The sequence below is a fragment of the Cyprinus carpio genome, chromosome B5 (assembly GCF_018340385.1).
Source record: "Cyprinus carpio isolate SPL01 chromosome B5, ASM1834038v1, whole genome shotgun sequence".
NCBI lineage: Eukaryota > Metazoa > Chordata > Actinopteri > Cypriniformes > Cyprinidae > Cyprinus > Cyprinus carpio.
In genome coordinates this window covers 32035918-32050445 of record NC_056601.1, presented here as the reverse complement: position 1 = coordinate 32050445, position 14528 = coordinate 32035918, and the positions used below count along the sequence as shown (strand labels likewise).

General features: G+C 35.4%; 1 protein-coding gene across 1 annotated transcript; it reads right to left on the bottom strand.

Moving 5' to 3' along the window:
• Positions 1 to 969: 969 nt before the first annotated feature.
• Positions 970 to 13204, bottom strand: LOC109064320 (polyadenylate-binding protein-interacting protein 1-like). Its single transcript, XM_042723161.1, has 11 exons — positions 12834 to 13204; positions 11150 to 11271; positions 10861 to 11058; positions 8897 to 9009; positions 8608 to 8719; positions 6805 to 6930; positions 6434 to 6540; positions 5834 to 5951; positions 5678 to 5732; positions 5209 to 5287; positions 970 to 1835 (listed from the first exon to the last, which is right to left on the bottom strand). Exons 1-11 carry the CDS (start codon positions 12970 to 12972, stop codon positions 1745 to 1747), a joined length of 1260 nt encoding a protein of 419 aa, XP_042579095.1. The 5' UTR covers positions 12973 to 13204; the 3' UTR covers positions 970 to 1744.
• Positions 13205 to 14528: the final 1324 nt, after the last annotated feature.

Here is a 14528-nt window from a genome sequence, read left to right as displayed (position 1 = left end):
ATTTACTGCAGTAAACTGCTTTAGACAGACAGACAGACAGATAGATAGATACATCTCAACTCAAACCAATTACATAGCCCTTTGACTGCGAATGTCTAAACTAAGATCACTAAAGCAACATAAACAATTTCCACAGTCTAATTGTTGTGGTTGATAGAGTCATCCGATTCGTGAATGCATCGTTCTTGCGAGTCGGATCTTTTGAATGGATCATTCTTGCGAGTCGGATCTTTTGAATGAATCGATTGAACTTGTTGACAACACCGGGAGGGATGTAAATAGCCAAATGAAACGTAATGGACAATGTACAATTTGATTGTTGGTTTTAATGAAAACCATTACATCATAACGTGGAAAAAAACTCCTTGAAAACAGTTTTTTTTTAATGATCCCGAACGTCTTTATTAATTAAACTTACTCGGGAAAATATAACATATAATTAAAAATACGTGTATCTAGGTAAAAACGTTGGGATGTCAGTGCCCTGGTGATCTGTTTCTTTGAAATGACTGTTCAAAAGTAACAAATTGCAAAAATGACTCGGTCTTCCCGTCTCTAGTTGCCATGGTGCAAATTTTGATTTGGTTGAAGAAGAGAATGACGCTGATCGGTGACGCTGAAATCTGTGCGCGTGTTTCACATGTAATTACTTAAAATGATGCGGTATTAGCACAGACAAATATACATAAGTATAAATATCATGAAGCCGATATTAACATAGTTGACAAATTTTTTTTAGAATTTTATTTCTTTTATTTTTTTTTACTTTACACTAAATATTATTTACTTTGTCCTTTATTATTATTATTATTTTGGAGTAAGTTATGACCAGGATGTTCAACCCTTTATTAAGCTTGTTGCATATAAACACGTTTACTGAATATCAGTTTCATTACAGTACATGGGAAAAAAAAATAAATAAATTTACCGCTCCGGTCACTTGGATTCCTATTAAATGCAAAGAGACCGTGTTTTTATAAAGATTTATTGCAGGCAAACAATGCAGTAAATAATATTTACAACTGTAGTAAAATAAACATTCCTTTATATGGGATCCATGAGATGTTGGTGATGAGAAAGGTTCTGTAAATCACAGTGGCGGATGAATCTGTATAAACTCCCAAAACCTGTTCTGAGCTTGTCCTCCAAACTGATACACTTAACGTATGAGGAAACTTTATTCCTGCACTCCAAAAACCAAACGGACTATAAAGTCAAAGTTCCTTTTTCATCAAACATGTGCATAAATTGAAAATCTAAAAAGGTTTGAGGAGAATCTGATAAAGGAAGAACAGAAAAAAAAAAAAAAAAGGTACTTTCTTAAAAGGTTTGTCTTTCTCCCTGTGCTCTTCGACTCTACGTGGCAAAGCCTTTAGGAGTAAAATGCAAAACCCAGTTTCTCCTACATTTAGTTGGATATTGAGCAGTTAGTTCGCAAACAAACCACACTTAACCTTGATGATGCTACTCTTCGGGCTCATATTAAAATCTCACTGCAAACTTTTTTGGGGGATTTTTGACAAATCAGAACACTCATAAAATAAACCTCACAACCCAAATGCCAAACCAAAGGCAACTTGATGGCTTGACAGACTTCCCAGTTATGCTGCATTACACCTAAACAGTAATCCCAGCCATTAAATCCAGTGACACTGTAGCCAACTCAAATGAAACGTTCTTGGTTTTGCCACTCTGAAACATTCCAGCTGGTCGTGTGTGCCGTCAACAATACCATCTCACTGTCTCATTTCTTTCTTCTTGCGTCCGACTCCATGCAAAACCTCTCAAACGCCTCCTCGATCTCTGGATCCATTTCATCTTCATCACTGCAGAAGCTGAAACATAGAAGCATTTCTTCATTACAAGTGTATGGAAGCTTGTTTCTCACCACAGGATGAAAAAAATAATTGCGACTTTCTATCTTACAATTCTGACTCCTCACCGTTCTAAGTTTATACCTCACAATTCTGACTCTTTTTTTTCTTTGCAATTCTGAGTATATATTAGGGGTCCTCACAATTCTGACTCTTTTTTTTCTTTGCAATTCTATTTTAACCACTATGTCGGCGCTATACTTTCGGAATACAATCGACTACTCATTGCGTGCATTGAACCATTAATGCATGCATTGGTTGCCTACAACGCAAATTGTCAGGATTACAATATTGCGTGTAGATGTTACTATCTAAAAGGTTCTCTAAACAACATGTAAAATAAAAATATGTAATTTAATAATTAGCGGTGTGCCCGAAAGCCGAATGACCTTTTCAGAATGGCCAGCCGGATAATGGCTTCAAAAACGAATAACGGGATAAGAATGCCGACCTGACTGCTGAATATTCGGCTGAGGCTGGCACACTCTGCTGTTTGCTAGATAAACAACTGAGCCAGGGGATCAACGCATAGTATTATACAGAGACTTCTAAAGTCACGCAATAATGGGTGTGGGAAGGAAAAGTGAATGAATATAAACTTTGCACAAAGAAAAGAGCGCAAATCAAACACCGCATTGTGAAGGACCTCTCCATGCATCTCTCAGAACCTGCAGAGCAGTGGCTGAGTCTGGAGTAATATCACTATAATAAGCCATCATACACGGTCTATGCTTTTGTATATATTTAAAAGGCAATTATTTAAAACCGTAGGCTACGAAATGATACATGAATGAATGGAATAAACAGCGCGACTCAGCCAATTTGCAAACAGCCGCGTTGCGCGCCTCAGTCTCTCAAAAACCAAGCCAGTTCTCTCTCTTAAAAGTAGGCTAATAATCAACTTAGATGCAGATAGATTTTCTATGTTTGCTTCTTTATTTTTTGCTGGTTTGCGCGGCACACGCACATTTGTTTAGTAAGTTCAAAAAGACTAGCTTTTAGAGAATTTCTGCGTAATGAAAATGTGCGCCTTGAATTCATTCAGTCGTGTTCAAATGATCACTAAACGTTGTGTCATGCCCACATCTCTGCTTATATGGATTAATTTATGGTTTTAGAAATGGCCTAGCCAATTATTTTATTTTAACGCAGCATATTTGTTCAGTGATAACTACGGGGGAAAAGATAGTCATAACTGTACGACACCTGGTTTTATCCGAAAACAGATACTAATAATTTTGTGACTGTTACAGATACAAATAGCCTACAGGTTACATGAAATTTAAAATTATGTAAAGTCATAATTATAAAGTTTTGACAGTTAACGGTTGACTTTTTATGTAATTGTTGCATTAGGCTATTAATTAATTAATTAATGAAATATGCTAATTTATTGAGAAAAACTATTTAATGGGTTTTCATTTACAGTAGCATGAACCACAACGAGTAGTCGAGTAACTCGAGTATTTTTTAAATAAGTAATCGACTAGCAGAAATCAGTAGTCGTGCAACCCCTAGTATATATATATAGACACACCTCACAATTTTGAATTTGAAGTCAAAACTGTGAAAGATCAACTCAGCGTTGAGATATAAACTTCTAAAATTCTGAGAAAAAAAGTCAGAATTGTGAGATATAAACTCAAAATTGCAAGAAAAGTCAAAATTGTGATATAAAAACAATTACTTTAAGCTGTGGTGGGAAAAAAAAACATAATTGTGAGATGTGAACTCTGAATTGCAAGAAAAGAGTAAAAAAAAAAAAATGGTTCTTGTCAGAATTGCAAGGAAAAAAGTCTGAATTGTGACAGACACATTTACCTTTTTTAAATTTGCAACTGTATTTAAAAAAAAAAAACAAGTTAAAAACGGTAAGTGTGACTTTTTATGTCACAATTCAGACTTTTTTCTGTCATCTTATATTGAATACAGAAAGAACTTCTATTTGGCAAGGATGCATTACACTAAGTATAGCTGCAGAAAATTCAGCTTTTCTTACTTTAAAAAGACAATAATTCCCAATATTAGGGGTGTAACGATTCACTCAACTCACGATTTGATTCAATTCACGATTTTGAATATAAACAAAATAAGGCTTTGTCTGTGCTCTTTCCATTTAAAATTAGAGCCAACCACTGCATTTTAATCATGATCCAAACTAAGATGCTGCGTACATGCAACATGAGCAATTTTTAATCTAAATTAGATTGTATAATTTCCAAATTTTTAAGAGAAAACCCGAATGGTTTGACTTAAGTTTTGTGAAACTATACATAAAAATCTGCATGAAACAGCGAACGAGCTGAACTAGATGCAGATTCACTCTCTGCCAACAGGGGGCGCTTAAAGCGTTTCCTTGGTTACCGCTGTAAATGAAGCACTTATGAACTTTAATATGCATTATACAGAGGCAAGATGAAAAGAAAAAATACCATCTAAAGTTTTCTTAAGACAGTAAGTTCCCCTCAGACATACATTCATATAAACTCCTACTGCTAATTGAATTGCGATTTGTTTAGCATCTCAACTGATTTGAACCATCACATATTTGAATCGATTTTCAACCGGCTCGCGCTTAATCGTTACATCCCTACCAAATATTACAGTTTTTACTGTATTTTCAATCAAATAAATGCAGCCATGGTGAGCATAAGAGAGTCCTTTTAAAATATGAAAAATCTATAGAAGCAAAAGTTTATATTTACATTAACTTCTCCTTGAATCTCTGCATTTGTCAAAACCATTAACATTATGAATAAACTATAAATAAACTACGAATTTCTGATTATGTTCATGCAATTCTTTTATTATAAGTGGCTTATCTTGACTGTGTTTCTCATACTGCATACTTTATCTTTTAAAACTCATAGCATGAATTAGTCTCCCCCTGTTGGCTGGTCTTTGTTAACTGCTCATGGCCCATCCAATGGGCTGAAGACTATGCTGAATAAGACTGGCAGGTCTTGCTAAGCCCCCCTCTCTCCCTGGACTGCTGACTTCACTAAAATGTGCTCTTTGACTCAGCATCATTGTGAGGAGGACAATTACTGCAGTTTGAGCAGAGGGGACGGTCACACCAGGGTTATTAGAGTTAAATAAAACCAGAAATAACATTTTGTTCCTTGAAATAAAATAAACTTTAACATAAAATAAATAATTTGCTCTTTGAAAACTACATAGCTAAGTTAAAAAAAGAAAAAAAAACTAAAAATGACAAAAAAACTATTAAAAACTATTTATTAAAACTTTAAATTAAATTAATTAAAAATATTAATTAAAAAATATATAGTATCTCAGTTGCGCAGCAAGCAAACAAAACTTTGGATATTCTTACGAATCATTTCCATCCTCTTCATATGCATCAGGGAAGCAGTCTTCTCTGTCTAGAATCTCCTGATATTTGTCTGAGTATTCTGTGGTGGGAAAAAAAAAAAACAGGACTGATAAGCAAAATAGTAGATTAGTAATAAACACAGTAATACATAATTATTCATATTAAAAATAAATAAATAAATAGTCCTGACATGTTATAAGAATCTGGAAGAAAAAAAAAAAATAAATAAAAAATAAATAAAAATATTTAATATTTATTTTTTTTTTTTTAATTAATTAATTAAGTTAAGTTCAATTCTTGATATTAATAGTCACATGATTTTTTCTTTTTTCTCTTAAATTTAGATTTATTTTTTGATTTTCTTTTGATTTTGAGCCCGATCATGGTTTTGCAACATTTGCCCGCTTAATAAAACACAAGGAAGTCTGTATGTGGGTCACAGCAGACTGAAGACGCTGCCGATACTCACCAGGATCCGCTGCTGTGAAAGGCGTCCCATCTGCTGTGTAGAAGGTTGGCTCATTCTGAGGAGCAAAACCATGACGGAAACACATTAAAAGAGGCTACAAAGATTACCTATTTTACTCCAAACCTGATTAAATTTCATTTCTTTGGCATTGCGCACCATAAAGTAGTTGGGGTCGTTGTCAGGTGTAGCGTCACTGCTCACAGCAGCTGTGTGAACTCGACCCCAGTTACTGGAACGCAACTCCACCAGTTTCAACAGCATCTGCTTGACATCTCTACAAACGCACACATACAGTAAACATCAATAAACACAGATACAGTACATATCAATAATGCAACAGTACATCTCAACAATCTAAGAGCTGTTCACACTGACAGTGATACTCAGCAATGAAGCAAATGGAAGTGAATGATTTCCAGTGTCATGAGCAAAAAAAAAAAAAATTGGCGATGCAACTCAGCTTTATGCAAAAGTAATATAATAAACAGAAGGAGTGCAAACAGTGCTCAGTACTATATTACATATATACCAGTGTATTTCAGAATCACTGAAATATTATTATAGTTTTACTGATATTTTTTAATGAGTTTTTTTTTTTATATATTTAAAAAAAAATAATGTTTTGCAACAAATTATTTTGATGTGTTTTGCCATTTGAGGTATAGTTTTAGTTATCTATAATTACCTTGATATATTGCATCCTGAACATTTCCAAAAACAAGCAACTGTTATTGAAGCGTTGCCTGACTCACTCACCGGCTGCATTTGGCATCCAGCAAAACGTCTTCAATCTTCTTGATTACCTCATCCATGTCTGACTGGCCTTTCTCCTTCCATGTGTCTTCCAGAATGGAACCACTCAGCTTGTCAAATCAGTAAAACAACGCCAGTCAACATCAACAGTGTAGTACTGCATTTTTATCTGCAGATTAATTACTTATTTCATTTCAGTTGATTTGAGGTGCCTGGCAATTTCAAAGTATTTGTTTATGTCAGGATTACTGTCACTAATGACCTTAAGTTGAGCCCTGAGGTCACTTGATAACTCCTACAGACTTGCTCTGGCATTTGCTCTGATACAGTACCATTTAGTGTATTCACAGTGTAAGAAGAGGAATACTTCAAACCTTGAGTAATTTGATAGCACACATTAGGTTGGGGTCATCTGGGTGAGAGCATAATGTGTTCAAAAGATCCTTTAGCGCTCCCAGTAAGATATTAGCTCGCCCTGGTGTGTCCTTTCCACTTTTTATCTGAAAGATAATTGAAACAATGAAGAATTGTAGTAGCTCATATTTTTGAAAACAGTAAATATACACCTCTGATATTTGAATTCAAGCAGAGAGATATATATATGTTAGGTTCATAGATATACTAGATTATACAAAGGAATAGATATACAGGGCTCTAATTAGTTCAGACTTTAGCATTACATAATTTGCTCAGATGTAGCAGGTCTAGCTCTGCTGTTGGGTTTATTTTGTAATGACGATTGGCTGACAATACATGTTATTATAAATTCACTCAAAAAAAAAAAAAGGCCATAAATAACTCACCCTCAAGGCATCCTAGGTGTATAAGACTTTCTTCTTTCAGACAAATCCAGTTGTAGTCATATTAAAAATCATCTTTGATCTTTCAAGCTGTTTAATGGCACTCAGCGGGTGGTACATGCATCAGTCCAAAAGAAGTTAAATAAAAAGCGCCCATCCATTAAAAAAAAAAATTGTCTCACATGGATCCGGGGGGCAAACAATGTCCTCCTGTAGCAAATCGATGTGTTTTTGTAAGAAAAATAACCATATTTAAAACGTAATGATTTAATGTAGCTTGCGCTCACTGTTGTACAGGGAAGCAGTTCCGGGGGAAATGACGTATGAGGTCAGCTTTGCGCATGCGCCGCTCAGAAGTGACGAACGTGGAAATGCAGGGGAGAGATCAAAACAAAACAATGGTCACTAATTAGAAGTACAAAACGAGGATTTGTAAAGAAGAATGTCGGAGGATTTCGATGTAAGCCAAGAGGAGACTGGTTTTCCTTTGCTAAAGTAAGGAAACTTTGCTTCCTTTGCTCCTGTTAACAAACGTTGGTTTTCATGAGACTCACCGGCACATGCGCAACACTGACCTCCATACGTCATGCTCCCGGAACTGCTTCCGTGTACAACTGTTGGCGCAAGCTACATTAAAGTGCTTATTACGTTTTGAATATGGATATTTTTCTTACAAAAATGCATCAAATTGCTACAGGAGGCCTTTGTTCACCCCCCGGAGCCGTGTGAGACACTTCTTTTTTATGGATGGGCGCTTTTTATTTCACTTCTTTTGGACTGAAGCACTGCAACACCCGCTGAGTCCCATTAAACGGCTTGAAAGATCAAAGACAATTTTTATATAACTCCGACTGGATTCATCTGAAAGAAGAAAGTCACCTATACACCTAGCATTGCCTTGAGGGTGAGTAATTTATGGCCTAATTTTCATTTCTGGGTGAACTAACCCTTTAATTTAAATAAATCTCAAATGAAAGAATAACTAACTAACTAAATAATTTTGACTTGGCAACTACCTGAAATAAGTTGAAGCACTAAAATAACTAATTTGGAAATAAAAAAAATAAAAAAAACTCATAATAAATGAACAAAGGAAATCTAAAAAGTAATAATTACACTAAAAAACAAACTACTAACTAAAAAACAAACTAAAATTAAAACGAAAACTGAAAATATCAAAACCATAATATATAAATAAGACTGAAATAACACTGTACATTACTTAGTTCATCAGACAGCTTTACAAAATAAATAAATAAATATAGGATTAGATGGATATAAATATTTATATTGGTTATTAGACTGTATCCCAGAGAGCTGTTTAATCATTTGTTATATTTTGTGGTAACAAGTGAAAAGCACTGGTAGTGAACTGACCTCTAGGTTAAGGTAAAGCTCCCCCAGAAACAGCACATAAGAGTGAAACCTTTTCTGGGTGTCTGGATCTCCTCTCACGGCCTGCTCCCTCTGCTCGTACTCGGTTCGACACCTACACAAACACACAGAATGGAGTTAAAGGATAAATGAAACAAACAAAAATGAGACTAAATGAAACTGAAAGTAAAGGCTAAGATGGAAAAGGGGAAGAAACTCTTGACTTTAAGAACCAAATGTCAAGGAACTTTTATGAAACACCCAGAAATGGGGACTTAAACCTGAAATGTACCTCTGCAGCAACAGCTGTCTGAAGTTACCGCTGGCTGGACTGAGACGGATGTGATGAGACAGATGGTTACAGAGCCGCGCTCCCGTGTAGGCGAAGTTAGGAATAGACGTGGACTGTGAAAAACAAATGTAGGATGGCTTTCATTGCATTCATCTTAAAGGGGTCATATGATGCAATTTCAAGTTTTCCTTTCTCTTTGGAGTGTTACAAGCTGTTCATGCATAGATAAGATCCCTAAAGTTGCAAAGACTAAAGTCTCAAACCCAAAAGATATTCTTTATAAAAGTTAAGACTCGTCCACGCCCTCCTAAAACGGCTCGTTTAAACACGCCTCCACATGTCTACGTCACTATGTGGGAATATTTGCATAACACCGCCCAAATGTTTATGCAAAGAAAGAAGGTGTAACTTTTATTCTCGCTGTTGCCGGCGGCGTCATGTTGTGGATTAGTTTTGTTTTTTGTTTTGTATTGTATGTTGTTTTGTTTGTGTTTGTTTTGTTGTGAAAGAGTAGATATTTTTTTTTGATTTGTATTTACAACACTGTTCCAGAACAGTTCAACCCAAATATTAAGATGTGTGCAGCGCATTTTACGGAGGACTGTTTCCTGATCCTGGGAAGGCTGTGCATAAAGGTTGTTTCCATAAAGTGGGGCTTTTCCAAATTTACAAGGACAGTCTGGCACTTCTGACTCACAGCCTGTAAGTACGTTTTCATATTTAAAGAATTTGCCACCTACAAATCAAACGTGAGTTTTGAGCAGAGTAGAGTAGCACTTGTTTTCTCCGATCACAAATGTAGACATGGTTTTATGTTTACGCGACAGGATACGCAACGCAACCCGTAAAAAGACAGTGTAAGTCACTGGATAGCTGGCCAATCACCGTACACCTTGCTTTTCAGAACTATGAACTTTGTAAAAATCCACATGTTTCAGAAAGGCAGGGCATAGAGGAGCAACAATAATGTACAGTATGTGAAAAATAATGTGTTTTTTGAACCTTAAACTGCATAAACACATTGCATTACACCAAATACACAAAATAATGTTCTTTTTAGCAGCATCATATGACCCCTTTAATAATAACTGCTTAATTTATTATGTTTTGATTAGGGTTGTGCAGACAACCAGATTAAAAATGGTACCACAGTAATATTTGCCAAAGTTCAGGTCTGATATTTGGTTTGAAAAATCAATACAGCGCAGATGCATTATTTAAAAATTGACCAATTATAAAATTAACTTTTTAAAATAATAATGCCCAAGGTGTTACAGAGGCTGTCTCATGATACATGCATGCTTTTACAACAGACAATGAGCATGCAAAACTAAAAGACGACAATTTATAATTAGAGTACAGTTCATGCTGCTGAATTCAGCTTTGTGTCATTTATTTCTCATATTATATATATATATATATATATATATTATATATATATATATATATATATATATATATATATATATATATATATATATATATATATATATATATATATAGACCAGTAAATAAATAAACTTTATATATTCACATTTGTGTGTGTCCACTTAAGGAAATAATTAATAAATAAATAAATAAATAAATAAATAAATAAATAAATAGAGTAATATGAATACATAATATTATTTAGAAATAAAATAAATTCATGAATATATAATATGGACTGTACAATGTATAGTTTATTAGACAGCTATAAATAAATACAGGATCAGATGGCTATAAAATATTGACTTATGTAGTAAATTATTCATTTATATTGGTTATTAGACTATGCAATAATCATAATTATAGTAATAACTGGAAAGAATCAAGTGTGAATAAAAAATATATTTTTTCAAACATGTTCTTGGTGCGTTCGCCACGGGGCCCCCTCAAAGCATGGGTCTGACCAGTTGCACCACCCAAAAGGACGGCCCCGGTTCCCACACAGATGCATTATTAGAGATTCGTCAGAAGCACACCTGTACGTAGATGAGCTCTACCAGCTCCTGCAGAATCTCCTCTGTAGTGACGCAGCTGTTCAGCATATCTGTGATGTAATCGATTTCTGACTCGAAGGACCCTGGAGATGAGTTCAGATGGCTTACGAATTCCTGAACGAAATCAGCCAATGAGGGCTCAGCATAGTATCCCTCAGATTCATCGGAATATACATCATCCTAAAAAAAAAAATAAAAAAAAAAGTATCCCTCGACTAATCCCACAGTAAATTCACAAAAAGTGTGTCAAAAGAGAGTCACAAGGACTTACTTGGAATGATGCACAACAGCCCGGGACAAACTCAGGTGCAGCAGCAGACAGTTTGGAGATTTTCACAAGCGTATCTGCAGCAGTGCTGCTATTGTGCCCTGAAGGAATAGGGGATCTGCTCTCTGGAAGCCAGATCGATGAAGATTGGCATTAATGTTGAACATATGTAGTCACTATACACAGTAGTTCTTGGTTTTTGTTATTACATAGTTTTGATGACTTTACTAGTAGTAAAAAAACGTGAGAAACGGTAATAATAAAGAACAAGCAGGCATGTCCACACATACAGAAGCAACCCATCAAGATGACTTAACTTCTCCACTCAGGTCACATTGCTCATTTGGCCAAATCTGTCATCTCGCTCACTAACTGCTGGTGACAATTTAACCAGCTCTAATTCATGCATTCCAGTAAAAGTCCACCCATCTATCCATCTATCTATTCATGCATCTGTCCATCCATCCATCCATCCACCCATCAATTTCTGCAGCCATCCATTCATGCATCATATCTACCCAGCTTTACATCCATAATCATATATCTATCCATCCATCCCTTCATCCATCTAATAACAAAATACATCTAAAATAGCAAGATGTGGTGGATGGCATTTTGAATGCACAGAGATAATGTGAAGAGATCCCGAGTTTCATTGTTGTGCCATTCATCCACGACCATCACCTCATGTTGCAGCATGATAATGCATGGCTCATGTTGCAAGGATCTGTATACAATTCCTGGAAGCTGAAAACATCCCAGTTCTTGCATGGCCAGCATACTCACCAGACATGTCACCCATTGAGCATGTTTGGGATGCTCTGGATCGGCTTATATGACAGCGCGTTCCAGTTCCTGCCAATATCCAACAACTTCACACAGCCATTGAAGAGGAGTGGACCAACATTCCACAGACCACAATCAACAACCTGATCAACTCTATTGGAGGAGGAAGGAGATGTGTTGTACTGCGTGAGGCAAACAGCGGTCACACCAGATACTGACTGCACATTTTAGAGTGGCCTTTTATTGTGGTCAGCCTAAGGCACACCTGTGCAATAATCATGGTGTCTAATCAGCATCATGATATGCCACACCTGTGAGGTGGATGGATTATCTCGGCAAAGGAGAAGAGGTCACTAACACCGATTTAGACAGATTTGGGAACAATATTTGAGAGAAATAGGCCTTTTGTGTACATAGAAAAAGTCTTAGATCTTTGAATTCAGCTCATGAAAAATGGGAGCAAAAACTAAAATGTTGCGTCTATAATTTTCAGTGTATTTGCATGTATTACCCCACGTGATGTTTTCATGTATTTCTACTGCCACTGTTAAAAAGTAGCTTTTTACCTTACCCAAGCATTAGCATCTTTCTCTAAATTAAATTCATATATACAAACATATTTACACACACGTAAACATAAATGCGTGTATGTATATCGTGATAACTTATCTAAACAGTTTCTAGCATTAACTGTCATCGACTGAAGTCACTCCTCCACAGACTAATTGACCCAAATGTTCTGCTTTTTATAACCACGGGTGTCACAAATACAGAAGTAGACAAAAAAGGACTAGGAGTTGTGCGTGTATATCCCCCTCAAAAGCCTCTGGCACCATTAGCTTCTTCACAGAGACAGTTATTAGCGGACTAGCATATCAGCTAGCAGTGAGCTTCACTTCACCTGCGCTGCTGTCAGACACCGGAGGAGACGTGCGCGGCTGTCTGAGCGGCTCACCCCGGCTAAACACTGAACTTCTGGTGTCTCCAGCCTCGGAGGAGGAGGAGGAGGAAGACGATGGTGCGCTGCTGCTGCTGGACATGATCTTCGTCTCGCTGATCTCCCCCGTCAGATCACAACGCGAATAAACACACGGATCAGATCTCAGTGGGCCAAGTACACTACGCAGACAGTTTCACTCTACAGTCTGCTTCTCACTTTCATCTTTACTGTTTCTGTTTCTGGCATCTGCACTAATCACTTCCTCAGTCATTCTCCAGAAATACCAGCTGATCAAAGGAGCACTGCCATCTGTTGGAAATAATTGTCCTCCTAGTGGAGCAATGCTGCAGTAAATCATGGCTTCGCGAACAGATGTGGGGTATTTTAAGCTTTACTTTGACAGGAATTTGGCATGAAAACTATAGTTTCCGCTGAAACTACCACAGATACTACAATTTTTCTTTTTCCTAAATAGAAAAAAAATAAAATAAATTGGTCAAAGAAAAAAAATTGTTGATTAACCTTGATTTCATATGAGGCTTATTATTACAGCATGTTGGGAAAATGTTTAAATGTAAAGACAATTTAAAACTTTTTTTTTTTTTAAATTAACATCAAAATTAAACATCTTTATAAAATTTTACATTAACATAACTAGTATCTTTCTAGTGCTCCCGAAGACCTTGATAAGCTTGCTCAGGTGTGTTTGATTAGGCCTGGAGCTAAACTCTGAGGGCCAGAGTATAAAACCTCTGACCTAAACTAAGCTGTCACTCATCTAAATGTTGTTTTGTAGCAGTGTTATTTTACTGTAATTCATATAATATTGTAATTTTTTTAATATTAAATGTATTATGTTTTTCCATTTTCATTTTGTTTCTTTAATTGGTATTTTATTTGCGTTTGAAATTTATATTGTTATAGTTGTATTTAACTTTATTTTTAAATCAGTGTTTAAAATTGTAAGTTTTTAATTTAGATATTTTTTTTAAATTTCAGTTTACAATTATCAAAAAAAAAGTTTTTTTTAATATATATATATATATATATATATATATATATATATATATATATATAATATATAAATAAAATTAAACATGAGCAAAGCTGGCAAATTGATTTAACACTACAATGCATGTTAAAACTAATAGAATGCAACAAAATGATTCCCATCATGCTGTAGAAAGGGCCCAAATAATATATGTTGGGTGTCAGAATTTTAGTGAATGCGTTTCATTCATGTGCTAAAGGGATCACACAAAATGTTGGATACAGCTGACATTGGTTAAGATGATTTGTAATTAAAAATTGTTAATTTTTGTTAATTCAACTAATGATGATACGCTTAACATTGAGAGACAAAGCCATTTTAAGGAAGAGTAAAATACAAATATTTGATGCTTAAAACTACTTTTTTTGTTTCATGTGGGATGCAACATTGTTTCCATCTGTCCATTCACACATTTATGCCAGTTTAGATACACAACCCATCTTTAATTTAGGTTCAAAGATCAATGTTTTGGTCCTGCTGGTCTTATTATACTCTTGATTTCCTGCAAGCATTGATTTGTTTCAGTGTGATCCACTCACTGATCTCTAATAGAGATTGTACAGTACGTAGAGTCATTAAATAGATCAGTGCATCCACCAAGAATT